Source organism: Choloepus didactylus, chromosome 9 (genome assembly GCF_015220235.1).
Source record: "Choloepus didactylus isolate mChoDid1 chromosome 9, mChoDid1.pri, whole genome shotgun sequence".
NCBI classification, from domain to species: domain Eukaryota; kingdom Metazoa; phylum Chordata; class Mammalia; order Pilosa; family Megalonychidae; genus Choloepus; species Choloepus didactylus.
The window spans coordinates 125,537,937-125,557,251 of record NC_051315.1 but is presented as its reverse complement, the minus strand read 5'-3'; the positions used below and the strand labels follow the sequence as shown (position 1 = coordinate 125,557,251).

Sequence of the window (19,315 nt, the reverse complement as noted above, 5' to 3'; positions counted from 1 at the left end):
AAACCTTTCTTCTTTTAAACGTAGAGAAAGAACAAATTAAATGCTAAAAGTGTTACAGGACCTGATCTAAAATAAGAAAGAAAAAATCAGCCTGAGATTAACATAGCTTACAGGGAATTCTGAACAGATTCAAATGACAGAGTCCCAAAGAGTGCTTTAAAGACCATTCTTGTCACTTACCAGGAAGCATATTCTGAGAGCAAAGATATCCCACTTCTGTATAATTCTGTACTCCCCCTCCTGGATCACAGCCCTGCACTCAATTGGCCCTCAGCAAACGTGAAGCTTAGCCGCCTGCTAATCTGGGCTTCCTTTATTTTGAATTATCAATACAGAGGGCATTTCATAAACGCAAAGCCAGAGCAGCAACTCTGCTGGCATGACCCAGTGCCACAAGGCTACAATTTGGCCATGGCGGGAGAAGGGGTGGGTTGGTTTTTCCCCATGAAGTTCAATGTTTCAATATGGTGAAATCTAGACACGGTAAAGGAAAGTCACCACTATTTGACTGTTCTCCTCTAGAATAAAGAACTGCCTCCACCCCAACTTTCTCTCTGGGAAGTCTGTTCAGTCTTCCCCCATACCATTCCAGGCCAGATGCTCAAAGGGAATCAAAGGGTCTATTCCAAACAGAAATTTCCTCACAGATGATACTCGTGTTTTATATGGCTCTGCACCCAAAGCTTTATCCTGGTGTACCTGTGATTCTGGGTTGTAAGTTTGCCTGTATTGAGATTTCTCCTCAAAACAGAGGATACAGTGAGATCACCTGATGCTTGCAAGGACCCAAACCTATGAAAACTCAATTATGAATTGGTCTCATTAAAAGGAGTTATGCACCTGAGCTAACACTCAATGTAATGAGTTTCCAGTTTCTCAGTGGGACCTGTTCACCCTTAAGGGGAGAACTGTTGGCAATAAATCAGCACAGGAGGCCAGGAGGCAGGCTTCCCTTCTGCAGCAAAGCAGCTCAGTCCAGCAGGGAAGTGATGATCACAGCCCACTTTGTGCAGCAGTGCATGCCTCTCAGCTCACCTAGGAGTGAGGCACGAAAAGGCCACAAGCAATGTGATTAATGGGAAGCTGGAAAAACCAAACAGTTGAAAACAGACACTGGGAATAAAAGACCAAAGAGGTGGAGGCAGGAACACCTGACTGAGAAATCTAAGCCATTCCTAAAAAATTCCTCTCACCATTTCCAGCAGCCCTAATCTCCAAAGTATTTGGGGGAGAACAATTATTGGCTTTTTCTTCCTTCATTTTCCTTGGAATTCTCCAGTCCCAACAGCCGCTGCTCCTTGGCTCAAACAAAGCCATCTCTGTGAAAGAGCCACAAGGAACAGAACAAAGCAGAACCAGTTCTGACTTTTGTTCACATATGGCAAGCATCAAAAAGGGATCTGAGGTCAGTTTGGTGCTTTCCACTCAACTCGTACTCGGGAAGGTGACATCAAGCTCATCCCCATGACCAGTTACAATGTAACTGGTCAATACATGTAACATAGGTCAATACATGTAACATAATAGCGGAAGACTACAGGGTGAGGGCCACAGAAGATGATTCTTGGACAGATACTGAAAACACTGAGAATGGGCCTTTCCACATTCCAGCAAATCTACCATTTTGTAGGCATGTCAACCAATTTTGGACATGCGATAAACAAAGAAGCAATGACACAAATACCCCCAGGATGTTGAGCCCACGGGGCCAACCCCATGTGGATTTGTTGGGATCCCAGGCCAAGGGAAGGCTGGTGGCCAGTAAGGACAATACAAACACAGGGGGTTGCTGCCAAAATGGAACAGCCACTTTGGAAAACTCAACCTTATGTTCATAGGCACTTTTACCATCAGGCAATCTGACCCAGGATCTGCAAAAGATATTTTTGGTTTGGGTGGTAGCTCCTAAGATAACCTAAAGTATCATGAGGCTGGCCGAAACTCTACATGCAGGTTAGGAGCCCAAAGGCCAAGATGCAGCACATACAAGCCAGAGCTACAAATCAGGCAAGGGGCCAGCCTGTGCTCTGGTAGGATGAAGACACTGCCTCCCCAGATCCTGATGCACAATGTCGCTGGGGGTCTGGGGGAGAGGGAAGGGTGATAACCTTGAGACCTTGCAAGCAGCGTAGCTCAAAGAGAAAGATGATCTGGCTCTAAAGGGAATGCAGACAGGAGAAGGCTAGTCAAGAGCTTGTGGCTTGGGCAGCTTTGGCACCAGTGAGAAAACGCTGTTAGCACAAAGCAAGGATGCAATATACATAGAGCCACTCACAGACAGAAGCAGGGCTTTACCTCAAGCAAGAGATTTCTTTGAAGTAAAGACAAACAGAAAAGTCAGCAAAGCAAAGGTCAAGAATCCCCCTTTCCAACCCTAATAAACTTTAAAGCTGAATTCTAAATCAGAAATCACTCTGTTCTAGTCATCAGTGTGACTAGAGGGAAACTAAAATTCAAGTACCAGAAAATGGGGACTCATTTTGAGAACTAGATGTCACTTCTTTGTGTCAGACCTCAGCAGTCCTCAACAAAATACCACCTGGCACTCTACAGTGGGCTTATGGAAGTGAGACTGCATTCCCTGGATGGCCCTCCATGGAGACATCTGTGCCATACCATAAGACAGTGACAGTCAGTCCAAAAGGTCACTTCTTTGATGCACCATAAAGAGCAAGAGCATGAGACAAGCTAGTTTAGCACCATTTATTAAGTGATCTCAGCTGTCGTCGTAGCTGTTGCGTGTCAGCCTGTTCTTAAAACATAAAATGCTCTTCCAGTTCCTCTTGTCCAGGACGGAAGGATCTTCCAGGTAGCACGCCAACAAAACAAGAGACTCCGATGATGCCAGCTTCAATGATGGTGCCATCCAGAAAGGGGAGAGGGTCATGGCACATTCAACCGCGTCTTCCAGAGGTTTTGAAAAAGGAGCCTTTGGGGGCCCAGCCTGCCTGGCATTCTAGTGGAAGTGCAAAAGGTTGGCACATTGGGAGAGGAAAGAGAGGGAGATGCAAGGGAAAGTAGCACCTGGGTCCCAAGGAGGGTTTTCTAGTTCTGTCACTGCAGGGCCAGGGCCCTAGAGAGGCAGACCTCTGGATAAAGCAGTGGGCAGCACGCCAGTCTTTCTAGCAGATTAGGGCAAAAAGGCCACAGGCTCTCCTACAGTCTGTAAGGACTTGCATACCTGTTTGTACAAACGTCAGGAAGAACTGCCTCAGGGTATTAGAAAGGGAGAACAGAGGAGAGGGGAAAACTGATGGAAAATACCTCTTTCCCTTTCCTATCCTGTTGGAAAGCTGGCTTTGGGGGACTGGGGAGGGGCATTTGAGAACCTCAAAAATAAAAGACATAGAAAAAGTAGGTGTGGATCTCTCCAACCTGGACTGAGTCTGGCTGGAGGACAGAAACTACGTCTATCCCAGAACAAACAATAAGAAAACCTGTCTAGAGAAAAACATGCTACTGCCAACTGCTCAGGCGAACAACCAGGGCCATGGCTGGCTAATAACTGTCAGTGACTAGAACACATCCCACCCAGCCATTTGATTATGGACTGACTCCTATGGCAGGGTTCCCAGTTGAAAACTGGCCTTTGGCTGCTTTAAGCCAACTCCATGTGAACGCAGGGGAAAGCAGGTTCCCAAATGGTGTGGTGAACACAATCATTGGGCTTGTTACTCATTTTTAATAAGAATAACATGATGATATTATTACTGATTATGATGACAACAATATTTGGCCCTGCAAGTGCATTCTCCATCTGAGGAACTCCGATCAGTTACAAAGATTAAATCAGCTTCCCAACAGCCCTGTTAGGTGAAGGATTATTATCCCCCCCTTGCAGAAGGGAAAACTAAAGCAGAGTGGCAAAGAGACTTGCCAAAGGCAAATACTGATTACTACAGGGGTCAAAGGAGAGAATTAAACTTCAAAGTCCTGACTTGTTGGCTAGCTCTCGCTCCAGTCTTGAGAAAATCTGGCAACCATTCCCCACAATTTTTTCATAATAACCTGAACTTATTTATGACACCTGATCACTGAAAGAGCAAGCTGAACTAATGATTCTCATTTGGGTGCATACAGCTCATTTCCCTGAGTCCTAGTTAGATTGCAAAGCTTATTTCCCCTTTGGCATTCATGTTTCTTTCTGATTATACTCCCAGAAACACATTATTCTGCTTCCTCTGTAATTTTAGCTCTACACACAAGGAAGTGGAATCATCATTCCTGTTAAGAAGTCAATTTCCCAGGACAAAGAAAACAGACTGAAGCTAACAGGTTAAAAAGGCATGCAACAGTAGGGGAGGAGAGGGCAGGGAAGGGGATTTTATTGTTGAGTGAAATTATCTTTAAAAATAGCAAGAAAAAGTAGAGTGCTTTGTCTTTCATTCTAAGACAGATGTTAGCAAATGAAAGACAAGACGAGCTGTAAGTAAAGCAAACCCAGGCAGTGCAAAGGGGTTTCTGCAGAAGGCTCTCTCTGATACAAAGCACCCTGTGGTCTAGGTGGGCAGGAGTCTCACTGACAAAGAACTGCTCCAAGCACCCAGAAGCCCTGGAGGGTAAGACTGGTTTGTCCCTTCACCACAAGCCAGTATCCTACACAACATACTCTTCTGGGGCCAACTACGGACCTACTTCTGCTGCTAAGCTTAGGGACAGCCCCTCCCAGCCCCCCACAACACGTACTTGATGCTGTCGGTGTGGGTTTTGTATTCCATAATGGTGTTGGGAGGTAGGTTAAGCACCCGTCGAAGCGTGTCCCGGATTCGGGCTGTGGTTGCTTGGTCGCTGGCTGTCTTATTCCATATCGAAATAATGTCCTCCTACAGGAGGAACAGAAGGAATCATCACAGCCAACTGGAGGCAGCAAGGAGAACAGAGAAAATACAAGAACGTAGCCAGGCCCATGGGTGGCTTACCTGAAACCGGACAGAGACCACAGCCCCACAGATCTCCTCCCCAACCATGAACTGCTCCCCCAACATGGCCAGGATGAGATTCTCCCAGCAACGGGATGCCAAGCCCTTCCTCAGCCGAATAATCCACTTGCCACCATTTTTATTTGCATCATCCTGTACAAAGAGAGAAAGCAATAAACTTAAAATATGGTTTCATGGCTTTTTCTTTTGCATTTAAGGCAATATTTTTACTGCCAAGAGTCCCATAAACACTAAGAAGTCCTGTCACTTTCCAATTACTCAACTTTATAAGAAAAATAGTACAAAGTGGGTAAAAGAAGGGGGGAAAAAAAAAACAGGGAAAAAACAAAGAACAAAAAATAAGGCAGGGATGCTTGGTATAAGCAGTTACAAAAGATAGTGAAAAAGACTCTTTAAAAATAATCCTTTTTCCTCCAGAATTATGTTAGAAGTCAAAATGAAATGATCTCAGATTTCAAACACAGATCATTCATTATTTATTACTTCTTTTGCTAAAAGTTTACCCAATTTCACCATGTACCAGGTATACAGATATGAAGCCACCATTTCTACCCAGATTCAGTCTGGTCGAGGACAGACAAGAAAATTAATTGTAGCAGCACAGGGTGACAAGTGCTGCTGTAACAGATGCACAATATGCTAAGGCAGAACAAAGGAAAGTCAGAAACACTCTCAAGAGGAAACATTTCAACTGGGCCTGGAGGGAGACAGGAGTCCACCAGCTATAGCAGAGAAAGGGCTCCGCATGCACTGGAAGCACACCTCTGTGCACACACTCTGGCTGTGAGGCCGAGGGTGCAAACAGGAGGGTCTAGCTGCCTGATGGGAAGAATCAGAGACAAGGGGAGATGAGGCTTAACTGGTAGATTAGGTGCAAGGTCATGTGAGCAATGGAGATCTGCGGAAGGTTTCTAATGGGGCTAAGTGGGTGTGTTATCAGATTTGTCTTCTAGAAAAATGTGCTGGCATTAGAATAGAAGACAGATTACAGAAGAACACAGCCAACTAATGGCTTTGTGGAGAGATCGAAGAGCTTAGATCTAGGTCTCCAGTTACTGCCTGCAGTTTTTTTTTTCCGGTTCTAGATTTTTAAAAAAAATAAAAACCACAATGTTTATTATTTCTGAACATCAGTAACAGTCACAAGAGAAACTGAAGAAATATACACAAGTAATTTTAAAAAAGCATCCCTCTACCCAAAAATATGTGTTGTCGACTGTTGTGTTACCCTTTATATATATTTTGTAAGCTTACTTTTTACCCCTCTTATCCTATGTAGACTGTAAATAAAGGAAATACTACGTGGAAAAAAACAGTTCTGTGGGAATAAGTAATTTTCTTAAAAACAGCCTTTAATGTTGCTGTAGTAACTATTTTAGCAACAAAACAATCTTTATAAAACCATCCAGCACCCACAGAAACAAGCAATAGCACCAGTGTCTCTCTCTAGAGGTTCTGGTTCCAAGATGCTCCAGAATAATACAATTTCAGAGGAGGCTCTCGCATACTTTAACCTCGACACGGTTAAAACAAACCTGCCTAGAAAAGCAGCCCAAGGCTGTCTCTCCTTACCTCCCACATGGGCTTAACACCTTCTTTGAAGAGATGGAAGTCACTGTGGCCAGTCAAGTCCCCGGGACGCACCATGTGGCTGTAAAACCTCCAGAACTGCTCCACCTGCAGAGAAAATACCCCAGAGTAAAAAAGATGTGTTTTTCCTTTTTCTTTGAGTGCCTCCAAAGATCCTGAAAGTTACTTATGATATGAACATAAACATGGAAGATACTGATACAGGCTATCCTTTGCAAAGGACACACTGTCAATCGGGAGATCATGTAGGAAAGAAGGCATGTTAGAAGAAAGCATATTCTATAATTTGATAAAAGAAAAACTTAATATTGGCAGTATAAGAATAAACACTTTAAGTGAAAAATCCCAGCCTCAGCCAAGAGCCTGAGCTGGTGAAGTCACATTAATATGTCCCCTCCCACTGAGGCTGCAGGAAAACCATCACATCCAGGAAGAGGACCATTTCTGCACAACGGAAACTCTTTAGTCTCGAGGCACATTAAGTGCCACATAGCCTTAGCCAGACTGTATTTTTTAGAAACAATTCACTTCTTGATCAAAGACTGTTTTACTGGCAAACACAGCATTAGCTATAGTGAAATACATTTTACTGCTGCTCTGTTATTAAGCATGAGAAACAGAATTAGCCACATGGCCTGCTCTATATACAGGCCAAAATCAAACAGGACTGACTTTTCATACGTGGGGGTTAAGTTCCTCTTTCTTTGCTAGAAAAATTATATTTGTCCTTGTCCCTCCTTCACAATCCTGTTAGAAAATTAAGTTTACATTTTTCTATCAAATGCATCCTGATTTATACTCATCATGCTATTCCTGTTTCTCTTGTTAGTGTCTTGCTAAAATGATTTCCCTATTGCTCTGTAATCCAGGGGACACCTAACAAATACTGACCAGTAAAGAGGCACATTTTAGGAAGAAGGGGGAACGCGGGGCAGTCTGAACAGAAACAGGTGGTACTGGCCCAACACTGCTGAACAAGTGTCTCAAAATTACAGCTGGAAATAGTTAATCCATAGGAAGAGATTCAGGTCACACTTCTAGATTCAGCAGCAGCTGCGAAGAAACAGACCTTATACTGTAGGAAATGACTGACAGAATAGGAACATGTGAAATTTCTTGTACGTTAAGAAGTCAGGAATGGACACCATTGATAGGATTGTGATGCAATGCTCTCACCTCGGCAACTGCTAAACTTAATCACAGAGTGATTTAGGATAGAAAGTGGTCCTGTGAATGGTGAGCCAATAATCTGAGCCCTTTTTCCAGTCTAACACAGTTGGAAAAACGAAGTATTCCCGCTAGAAACACTGGCTCACAACAATTTAAGAATTGGAGGAGGGGTGGGGGTGAGGAGACAGTATGACCACCAATTCCCCAATCAAGAATTCCTTTATTAAAGGTTTGCTGTCCTCCAATCCTATAGTCAAACCACAAGAGAAATGAAGTAAGCAGCTCGAGAACTATTATTAAACTTTGAAAGATTTTTTTTCCCCTTCTCCTTAGGCAATTTATTTTCAAAACTTCTAGTTGAAACCAAAAAACAAAGGATTCCAGTAATTCAGAGACTGCATGACAGGGTGGCCAAGAGAACACACAGAAAAGAGTAACACAACATTCAAGACTCAGAATATGAGGTGCAGAAAAGACCTCAGAAATCATCTCAATCACCCTCCGCCTTCTATATTTGAGAAAACAGATTCAGAACAGCCCACCCCAGACCACATAATCAAAGACCGGAATAAACAACTTTGTGATTCCCAAGTCCAATGCCTTTCCATTTCAACACACTACCTTCTTGGTCACCCTGATTTCAAGAAACTTTAAATGTTGTCAAATATTAGGATTAAGGACCACTGAGAAATATTGCTTTGGATGTGACAAAAGGTTTCACTAAGTAATTGTTTCTCTGTGAGGAATTTAGTATTGTGAGCCATTTCCTAATAAACTGAATTATTTTAAAATATAGTAATTTGCGTATGAGGGCTACTAATGTGGCAGCAAACTCCAAATATACTGTCACACACCCAGTGAGTATTGCAGTATTAACTTAAGATGATGCTAACATTAAAATCTACTCAATTCAACAATATATACCAAAAAGACAACAAAACAAAATGAAAAATCTCTTTGTACAAGTTGGGTTCAAATGTGCTTTTTTTTTAAAACAGAAAAAAAAAAAAATGTTAGAAATATTCATAATGACCCCAAAATAACTGAACAGAATCCTTACTGAAAAGTTACTCTCCGGTTCAGTTTCTTCTCTGATCAACAGAGTGTTTAACCAGTTGTTCACAAGATAATGGCTGCCATTTTACTTGTAATCTCTAGGCAGTCCCACACAGCAAACAATAAAAATTTCTGTGATTGATTCAGGAATATTAAGAATGCATGGATATTTTAAAAGCTTAATTCTACTGTTCCCTCTGCCAAGAATTCCTTTCTCTTATCACCTGTTCAAATTATTTAAATTCAATCTTAAACGCACCTCCTCCAAGGAGGTTTTCTCCACATTGTAATGAATTCCTTTTTTCCCCTGAATGCCAAGAACACTCTAGCCATGCCTTTCCTTTCATTCCTCTCACTGCCTACCCTGTATTAGAAATTTCTAGGCATGTCTTATTTCCCTGCCTGTGTCTTAATTCATTTTAGAGCAAGGCCTGTGTATTAATTCATTTTAGAGCTTTAAATAGTGCCGTGAATTCATTCAACAAACATTTCTTGGGACAAATTTGTGCCAGTGCAAAAACTACTTTTAATATTTCAAAAAGCCTAAATTTACTGGCGACAAGGCAGCACAGGCTAACTAAACAAGAGCTTTGCTTTTGGCTGAAATCAAACAACTCAGCATAATAATGTTAATCTTGCATTAATCAGATGACTGACTACCAGTTAAATATGAGTAGCCGACTAATAATAAGTAGAAAAACATAGTTTGTCTAACAGGCAGTATTTTTTAAAGCATGAGGCTTATGGCAGGAAAGCCTTGGAACCTCTTGGCACACATTTTGGTGTATTGGAAGAGCGAAAGAATATGGGCTTTAGAATCTGACTTTCACAGCCTACCCACACCCCCCTCCTCACCCCTGACTTTTACAGCATACCACCACTTAATCAGGTGAATTATGGCTGACTTAATTCAATACTTAAGCCAAGTATCGTTTTCCTCGTTTGTAAACTATGGATCATATCAGCGATCTCACAGGGCTATCATAAAGATCAAAGGAAATTATACGGATAAAGTGTCTATTTCTGTACCCTTCTCAATACTAACTTACTGCAACATTTACTGTCTATTCCAGTATTCTTTTCTAGTTTCTGCATTTTAAATAGGACAAATCCCTCAATAATTTCAAGAAAATGACAAATTCTGCATTTGATTCTGCCCAGAGATCAACGGCACAGTTCATAGGAGGTGCATAATAACCTCTGGTGGATAAGATTGGTTTTAGTTGCAGACAGCTTCTTGGCGCACACAAACCTAGCTACCTGTGAGGGAGCTGTAACAGAGCCTGGGCTCTCTGTACTGACAGTACCCACAAAAACAGTGGAGATTTCATTTCTTTCTGAACATAGGAAAAAGATGCCATGTTATGCATAACCACTAACATACCCAAAACCCTAATGGGAGGTTCTTTTTTTTTTTTGGCTTTTATGAAAGGGGGTTTATTTGGTTACACAGTTACAGTATTAAGGCCATAAAGTGTCCAAGGTAACGCATCAACAATTGGGTACCTTCATTGGAGGATGGTCAATGGTGTCTGGAAAACCTCTGTTAGCTGGGAAGGCACGTGGCTGGTGTCTGCTCCAAAGTTCTGGGTTCGAAATGACTTTCTCCCAGGACATTCCTCTCTAGGCCACAGTTCCTCAAAAATGTCACTCTTAGTTGCACTTGGGGTATTTGTCCTCTCTTAGCTTCTCTGAAGCAAGAGTCTGCTTTTAATGGCTGTCTTCAAAATGTCTCTCATCTGCAGCTACTCTCTCAGCTTCCGTGCATTCTTCAAAGTGTCCCTCTTGGCTGTAGCTCCTCTTCAAAATGTCACTCTCAGCTGCACGGAGTTCCTTCTGTTTGTCAGCTCATTTATATGGCTCCAGTGATTTAATTTAGACCCACCCTGAATGGGTAGGGTAGCACCTCCATGGAAATTATCCAATCAGAGTCATCACCCACAGCTGGGTGGGGCACATCTCCACAGAAATACCCAAAGGATTCCAATCTAATCAGCACTAAAATATCTGCTCCATAAGATTGCATCAAAGAATGTGGCTTTCTCTGGGGGACATAATACATTCAAACCAGCACAATATGTATGTATGTTCTGATTATCCTAATGGGAGGTTCTTAAACACAAAGGAAACTTCCGAACTTTACTCTCAACTTCAGTGTCAAGATTCCTGAGGGTAGACATCATGTACTATAAAATTTTTTATCCCCCACAGCACTCTAGACTTGGAAAGACTCAGTAAATATCTACTTTTAAAAAAAATTAAAAACAAAAACCAAAAAATAAAAAACCACCCAAATCCATAAAACAGAATTATGTGTAAATGAATCTAACAGTGTGTCTACCATATTTAAACAACACAACTTATATTTCTGTCTTGTTCCCTTCTGATCAATTCCATAATTCACATGCTTGTCGATACCTACGTACGTTACCTATGAGCATCTAATGAAAAACCTGAGAATGAACAAATCTGATGTAGGGTACTCAGGTCAGTAAAGGAAATAAGAATCCCACACAGATTACCAAGAGAATAAATAAACACAGTGCTACAAATGCGGGTGTGCAGGCACTGCCAAGGCTCACGACACAGCACCAAGTACTCACAGAGGCAAAGGTGCCGATCTGCTTGATATTCTGTTCATAGCTCTGGGAGCTGGTGGGACGGCCGGGGGTTCTCCGGGAGTACCAGAATGTGTAGTTGTACTGCAGGGGATGCTCTGCTGGTCCTGGGACAACAGCCTGCGGAGTGAAGGAGGTGTGTTAATCCTGGGCATTTTTCACATGCCCAGAGACTGAGAAAACATTTTACAGTGTCATCCCTTACTGCCTCCCCAATTTAAAAAGGATGTGTCCTCAACTGCCTGCAGTGTGCTCAAGAGTCTGCTTAAACAGTACATTTCTTCAGTGGTTAACTGCTTCTAACAGTTTATCCGTGCATAACCATTATGTGCATAACCGCCCATAACAATTTATCTGTGTTCTTACAGCTTTTTAACTTTCCATCTCATATCACAGGTATTCATGTGCGTATCCTATATCAATATGTCCCCAGCCCAAGCGCTGTCTCCTCTATGACACTACTGCTTACCGGCTAGTGACCTTGGGCATGATGCTCAGCCTGCTGGTGTCCAGTTTCCTATCTGCAAAATGGGGGAAATAATGATGCCTGTCCCAGAGGGTTGCTGAGAGGATCAGAAGAGATAACACATGTAAAATGTCCAGGGCAGTACCTGGCATATAGTAAGTGCTCCATAAATGTCAGCTGTTCACTGTTGCTACTATGAATGGAAGCTCCTTGGTCCACAATCTCATCCCCTTCTATGTCCTCTCAGCACCTAGCAAATGCTTGCACTGAAGGGTATGTAACATTGTGGAATAAATGATTGTTTTGATATTTCAAGGAAAAAATCATGTGTCTCTCATTCTCTAAACTTTCTCTTTCTGAAGTCACTTTCAGTTTAGACTATTACTGACTAAAGAGGCTTTAATTTCAAGGGATTTGAAATACTCAGCAGCAGCTTATGAAGTAGCTAACAGCTTTGCTAAACTCCAAGGTTAATCTCTCTGATTCCAGGCGAGAAAGCTGGCAGCAAAGCAGCACCTCAAGGTCCTATGGCAAGGGAACAGTTCTAAGTCCCAAAATGAGCTCCAGTGAGTTCATAATCTTTTTTTTTTTTTTTTTTTTGAGAACAAAATCAGGTATTTCAAACAGGGGGCCATCAGATTAATCTGATATCTACTGGATAAAGAGATTCTACAAGGTAACCAAGTCTCAGATCCAATGGCAACTTCCTCTGTGCATGGCAAAACCCACCTTCCTCTTGCTGCTGCTCTGACTCTTGTCTCGTTCCGTTTTTTCCTTCTCACCATCTTTCTGTGTGCTGTTTTCTTCATTCTGATCATGGTCCCCACTGTCGTCATCTTTCAAGCTGAATGGGAAGGCAAAACTATGTCATCCCATGAGTAAATTGATTCTTGTTTACCTATGACAGCTGCCACCAGGTCATATCACAACCCAACCTAAAGTCTCTCAAAATACAGGCAGCAAGATGCACATGAGATGAAAGACGGTCAAGGAAACATAGAATGGCCAATTAGGAGGATTAAACAAAAATGAGATGCTGACCAGCTAACTTGTGAACTTCCAGAAAGCACTGTCTTCTAGTTCTCAATTGAAGCAAGAGGTAAACAGCTTAAGGGATTGCTTTCTTTGCCAAAAATAGTCAATAATGAGAATAGCTAATGATTAAATAACTATTTTTGGCACTTCAAATAAAGTTTAAAGAATTTACCTATCTATTTTGCCACTTCTTACCTCTCTCCCATCCGGCCCATTACGCCTGCTTTAGACAGGCCCTCTTCTCCTGCCATCTCATTCGTTACAGTAAATTCCTAAATGGCCCCCCTGATTCAAATCTCTCACTCTCTACCCTCCTCCACACTGCCACCTGCATGATCTTTCTAAATGCAAATCTGATCATGTAACTTCCATACTTAAAACTCTCAAGTGCCCCTTGCTCTTTGCCTCTCACCCACCAGGTACGATGAAAAATGGTTCAATGAAATGTAAGCTCCTCTATAATCTGACTCGTGTCTACCTCTCCAATGTCTCCTCCTTTCTCCTCTTTCCTGTCCCCCCAAGACACCCTATATTCCCAGTCTGTATCCCTACACCTGTGCTATTTGCAAACACTACTCCTTTAGCCTAAGGTGTCATTCCTCTCATGTCTGTTTTTCCTACTGGTTAGAAGATTCTATTAGAATAATGTCTTTTTAATCTCTGTATCCCTAGCATCTAGGACAAGAAGATGCTACTCTAACACCAAACACAAGACATTGAATAAATGTTGAATGAAAAGAAAAAAAAAAAAAAATGCCTGAAAGAAGGAATGAATATTTTCTTGCCTTGTGTAAGTACAGGGTCAAATGACCCTAAGTGCTACCCTTTCAGGAGCATGGAACCTACTGTAAAGCATTCAGGTACACCTCAAGTCCACTGGATTTAGAACACCCTGTGCCACGAACTTCACCCATCCCCATCCTGGCCATGACTAGGAAGGGCACCTGACCAATGGGCAGCTCAGCCTGGCCAATAATCCATGCCTTGGGGCTTTACTCAAATATATGAGCAGATTCCTCCCCTGGCTTTTCAGGAGATGAACAGTCATACATACTGAGGAGACGGGGTAGCCATATGGGCCCCATGCATGAAAAGCCATATGGAATAAAGACAAATAGACAAAAGCCGAGAAAGCCAGTAGGGAGAAAAAGAATGGAGAACATGAGCAAAGAAAGTTGAGAGGAGGAGTGTGCTTTTGTTTCTGATGCTGTCATCCCTCTAGCTTAGTTCAGCTTTCCCTGGTGAGGCCATTATCTGTACTTACAATGTCCCCTTCCCCTATATTTAACCTGAGTTGATTTGGCTTTCTTTCCAAAAGAACTCCAACTACCACACAAATCACATGGATTAAAAATTACCAATATTTCCCAAGCATCTACTGTGTGTACTGGCTATTAGGGATAACCAATAGACATGCATGCCTGCCCCCCAAGGACCTTAACTGAGGAGACAGGGGATCCCTGCACTCAGGGTACAGACCTGGAGGCACATGGCACTGTCTGCAGGTCCCAGTGAATTCCTTTCATTCCTGCCATGTCAATTTCCTTACAATTCCCCAAATGTGCAAGTCCTCACCCCTGGGATGGTCCATCACAGGGTCTCTCCTCATACAGCCCCTCTTCCCCTAGCCTGTCCTTCAGGAATCAGATTGAGGGCTACTTCCACTCAGAAACATTTCCTAACCTCTCCCAAGCTAGGCTGAGTCAGGCCCTCCTCCTCTGAACCTCCCTATATAAATTTTTGGTCTGTCCCAGCTGTAGCATTATGGCTGTTTTTGGTTTTGGTTTTGGTTTTGGTTTTTTTATCTCCCAAGCAAGAACATCTCATGAGTTTTTCTCCTGCTTAAGTCCAACATGGCTCCTAATTCTCTTCTTTAGGGCACATCCCAGGGACTCCAAACATTTTCCTCTCCTTTCAGCTCCCAACCCGTATTAGAGCCTCCAGGATTCCCTCACTTTAAATCTTGAAGAGAAGCACAGTCACCCCAGCATCTCTTATTGTTGCTAGCCCCAAAGCAAAGCACATACATTCCTTTCTTCGGTGGTTTTGCTGCTAATCACTGCTAGGAAAGAAAGAAGGAATAAAAAACACTACCACAGAAGAAACAATGCTACAGTGATCCCTAGACCACACTTCCTGACTCCCTTCTGAGAAGGTAAATGGAAACCTTAATGGACTTTCATCTGGTGCTTTTATTTCTTAAGGGTGGAGCTAACCAACCCCCATCCTCCCACCCCTGCCTCTGAGCCTACACATAAGGCAAGTCATTTGCATCCCATCTTCCAGTGGCTACTCTTCCCAGCTTGAAACTGGATTTGAGCCAAGATACAACCCGGACTGAAAAAAAATCAGTTCTCCACAGACACAGACAGGCAATTAGTATCTCTGAGGCTGTCCAGACTGAGCGGCAACTCGCTAGCTGACCAACCTGCTGCCCGATAGTTCCTCATTTTCTATATTAGGCCAATTCCTTGAGGGAAGGAATTTGGTCTAATTCATCTTTACATATCCACCTTCAGACAGTGGCATAAAACAAATGAATGGATTTTGAAAATCAAAGCAATACAAAGCAGTATAAGATGAGTGCCAAAGAAATGGCTCAGACAATAATTAAGAATGAGCCAAAAGCAACAAAATGACAGAACAGGAACAAAATCAAGTATGGCATCTAGATCCAGAAACCAAATTTGTCACAGTTGGGACCTACGGTATTGTAAAAGATCATAAGAGCATTTTATGTCAATAGGATCAATGGCAATGCACGATAGCAACTTGATCAGCCTGGCAAAAATTTAAAGAAAAAAAAAGCAATTACAATCTTGGTCACATTCATAGAGGCATCGAGTCCACACAGTAAAGGAGGCTGGTAGTGCTTCTCTCAACTGCACCCATCAGACTGCACTACCATGCTCACCTCCAGGCAGTGGATTTTTAGGATTCTGGCAAACTGGAACCCATCTTTAGGAGCAATGCATGACGAGTGAAGGTGCAAAAATATGTAAGAATGGTCTAAAAGCTGCAGAATTATTGAACAAAAACAAAAAACTAGGAGCAAGAATGTGGTCCTCAGTTGCTCATTTCAAATGAAAGCAAGCTTGGGTTTTTTTCTGCATAGATAGAAGACAGATATTTAAAAATCCTGGCTCAGTATAAGGAATAGTTAATAATTAGAACTAATTTTAAAAACCTAGGTTAATTTCTTGTCACCAGAGGTGTATGAACCAAGGTTAAGCAACAAACCTGGGTTTGAATCACACCATATGGCCCTTCCTATTGTTTTGGACAAATTACTTAACCTCAGAGAGCCTCAATTTCCTCATCCAAAAAAGACGTAACAACATCCCCTTTGTAGGATTGCTAGGAATGAAAAGTACCTAACCAGATGCCAGTGGAAGCCATTGTTACTATTCTTAAATTCGCTTATTGCAGACTCCTAAATGATTTGGGTAGGATTATACCAGATGACCCATAAATTGTATTTTTAAAATGAAATTCTGACTTGTTCTATTCAATGGAGGAAAGGCCTTAGGGGTTGCAAAAATCTCCACCAAGGCAGGACTTAAATATGGAAGTAGGTGTTGCAGGGCTTATGATTTGGGGAATGGGGGGGTGAGGTGGGGGAACATATAGGGATGGGCTCTAAGAAGCAGGCTGGAGAAGTGATCTAAGATTTTATCAAGTAGCAGAGACCTCTCAGCAACCAGAAAACACTCCCAAGGAGCTACGTAGAACACTGGAAAGCCAGGACCCCCGAATTTGCACACCAGCACTCACTGTATCGGAAGAAACCTCAACATCACAGCAGCAGCAGAGACTCACAACTTAAACAAATCCTAATTCCACTTCACATTTATACCTCACTATTTAGCAATTTAAGTCTTGCTGAATGTGATTTGATCCTCACCATATCCCACTGAGGGAGCAGGGGACTAACCACTTAGAAGTCTGGGCAACAATGGTTCAGAGACTGGCTAAAACTTTCCAGATGTCAAACAGTTGGTTACCTGGTGGGTCTGGAAATCTACATCTTCAGGTGAGACAGATTTATCAGAGCCTTCGAAGAGGAGGAGGAATACGAACTACCTCAAAATAGAATCGTGGGCGGGAAATATTCAAACACACTTTTGCATTTCCTCTCTGCACCTCTAAATTGTGTGGTCTATAACTAAGAACTACATACGGTACCTACAATAGTGCAGAAGAGGGCAATGGCCTGGTATACCAGTTGGGCAAGAAACTGACCAGCTCTTGGCGAGTGTTGGAAGGGAAAAGGCGAGGGAGAGAGGAAGTAGTAAGAAGTCACAGGAGGATGACGAGAAATCCGTAACTGAGCAGCCACTGTGCTGAACTCTGCAGCCACATGACCTCATTTCATCTTCCCAAACCCCCGGGACGGGCTGTTACCATCCCCGCAGGCTCAGAGAGCGAGCGGGTGAGGACAGCTGACTCCAGAGGCAGAGCGGCGAGGCCGCGGACGCAGCCAAACCGCCGAGGTCTCCACCCCTTCACGCCTCTGGCATCCCGCACCCAATCGGGCACGGCGACCGAAGACCTCCTCTTTCGGGGCGGCACGGCCACCCCTCTCCCGGCCCCCGCATTTCGCCCTCGGTCCGGACGACCCTGGTGTTACCGGGACCCCTGCCCCCCACGTCCTCCAGCCCCGCCTCCCCGCCGGCCGCCTGGGCCAAGCTGGGCCGCAGTCCGAGCCCGAGAGAGCCCAGCAAAGCCGAGTTTGCGCCGCCGACGACCCCGACGGGCGCGGGCGCGGGGCAACTGCTGGAGAACAGACCCCCCAGGGGCAGCCACGCGCCACTCACGCATCAAACTTGTTGTTCATCCTCTCGCCGCCGCCGCCGCCGCCACCACCACTGCCTCACGGAGTGACTTCCGCTCCGCCCGGTCCCTCTGCCTCGGGCCCGGCCACTTCCGGTTGCGCTGGGAGCAGCGGAACGTCCGCGCGCAGGCCCGGCGGGGGCGGAAATCCCGAGACACCCGCGGAGTGAGGTGGCGAAGCCGGTTTTCCGGTCCTGCAGGAGTCTCGGCGCAATCCCAGGCCAGGTTCGGCCGCTTGCGCCGCTGCTAGGACGAGGCACTCCCTGCCCGCGGGGCCGCGTCCTGACGCCTTCCCGCGGCGGTCTCGGAGAAAGAGGCGGTCCCGCGTAGTTGAGACGCGGGCTGGACTCCCTACTTGGTACGGGTCCTGACTGCACTGCCTGTACGGGCTGCACGCACCTGCTCTCTCTCTTTGGTGTTTCCTCTCTGTGAGGCTGTTTCCTTTTTAATAAGTGGCGATAATACAGTAGCTGCCCCTTCAGGTTGCTGCGTGCGTGAATTCAGGCGCTGGACACAGTGCCTGCTACAAGTAACCCTCAATAAATGGCAGCTATTGTTATTCTTTGAGCGCGCACTGTGTGCCAGGAGCTACGGAACTTCCCTCTGATCTGAAGCAGTCAGCGAGTTAAGACTCACCCCAGGTGACAAAGCTAGGAAGAGCCCTCCAGGAACCGGAGTTGATCCCACTATTATCAGCCTCTCAGATCGACCGTCTCACTCAGCGCTAGGGCCAGGTCTCTGCTTCCAAACACGCTGGCCTGGGCGTGCACACATATTGGAGTAAATGAAATGAACCTGTCGGTGATTGAGCCCCCAAACCAGAAATCCTGGACTGTGGGGGTTGGGGACCGGCTGTGTTCATTTCCAGAGTCCTCATTTCTTTCCTCCCTCCTACAGCATTTCATTGCCAGGCCTTTATGTGACACTTTCACACTTGATCATCTTTGCCAGCATCTTGGTCCTGTGGTGAGGCTAGGGTAGGAACTGATTATTTGTGCCCATATTTACAGACAAGGAAACAGAGTTTCAGGGAGTGTGACTTGCCCAAGGTTGCCTCCTGATCACCAGCATCACTCAGGCCCCTGCTGTACTCTCAGAGCAGGGCTGTGCCTCTCCCCTAGGATGACCCCAGCTGGTCATGGTATTTCCTCATGAACGGGGCCAAAGAAGGTTGGTCAGAGTCACCCCCAGGAAAAAGAACAGGTGTTCTCTGTTTAACTTCAAGTCTCCCTGCCTGGCTCCTTGTCTTAACCATCCTTTGGGACCAGTGCAAATGCCCTGGTCTTTGACAAGAGAGAGAAGGGTCCTGTTTTCTAAGTCATAGATTCTTTCTTAAGAGTGTGGGAGGCTGGGTCAGGGGCAGGAACTCTGGACTTCAAACCTTCCTTAACCACCAGGGTGCTGGGAAGGCCTGCTTACCCTGGGCCCCAATTAGCCCATCTGAAATAGGGGGGATAGTAACTCTTGGCTTGTCCAGGTTGCTGTGAGGAGCTTTAAAAGTCAAGAAATCCTTTGTGATCAAGGCAAAAGTGCACATGAATGGAAAGGTCATGGGTGCAGGTGAGTATGGGGTGCTTACAGCACCCAGAGGGCAGAGCAGAGAAATG

At 44.3% G+C, this 19,315-nt stretch overlaps 1 protein-coding gene across 4 annotated transcripts in view; it reads right to left on the bottom strand.

Moving 5' to 3' along the window:
* Window positions 1–17,782, bottom strand: part of EIF4E2 (eukaryotic translation initiation factor 4E family member 2) — a 34,085-nt gene extending 16,303 nt beyond the window's left edge. For 3 of the 4 annotated variants that reach the window (XM_037849614.1, XM_037849616.1, XM_037849617.1), the window contains exons 1-6: window positions 17,693–17,782; window positions 12,570–12,684; window positions 11,360–11,494; window positions 6,513–6,617; window positions 4,920–5,072; window positions 4,687–4,823 (exon numbers count right to left, since the gene is read on the bottom strand). In XM_037849614.1, the coding sequence (XP_037705542.1) occupies window positions 4,687–4,823; window positions 4,920–5,072; window positions 6,513–6,617; window positions 11,360–11,494; window positions 12,570–12,684; window positions 17,693–17,712 (665 nt within the window). In that variant the 5' untranslated portion in view covers window positions 17,713–17,782. Of the gene's footprint in view, window positions 1–2,689; window positions 2,957–4,686; window positions 4,824–4,919; window positions 5,073–6,512; window positions 6,618–11,359; window positions 11,495–12,569; window positions 12,685–17,692 lie in introns of those variants that run through there. The other variant, XM_037849615.1, reaches the window with a different exon arrangement.
* Between the last annotated feature and the right edge of the window lie 1,533 nt (window positions 17,783–19,315).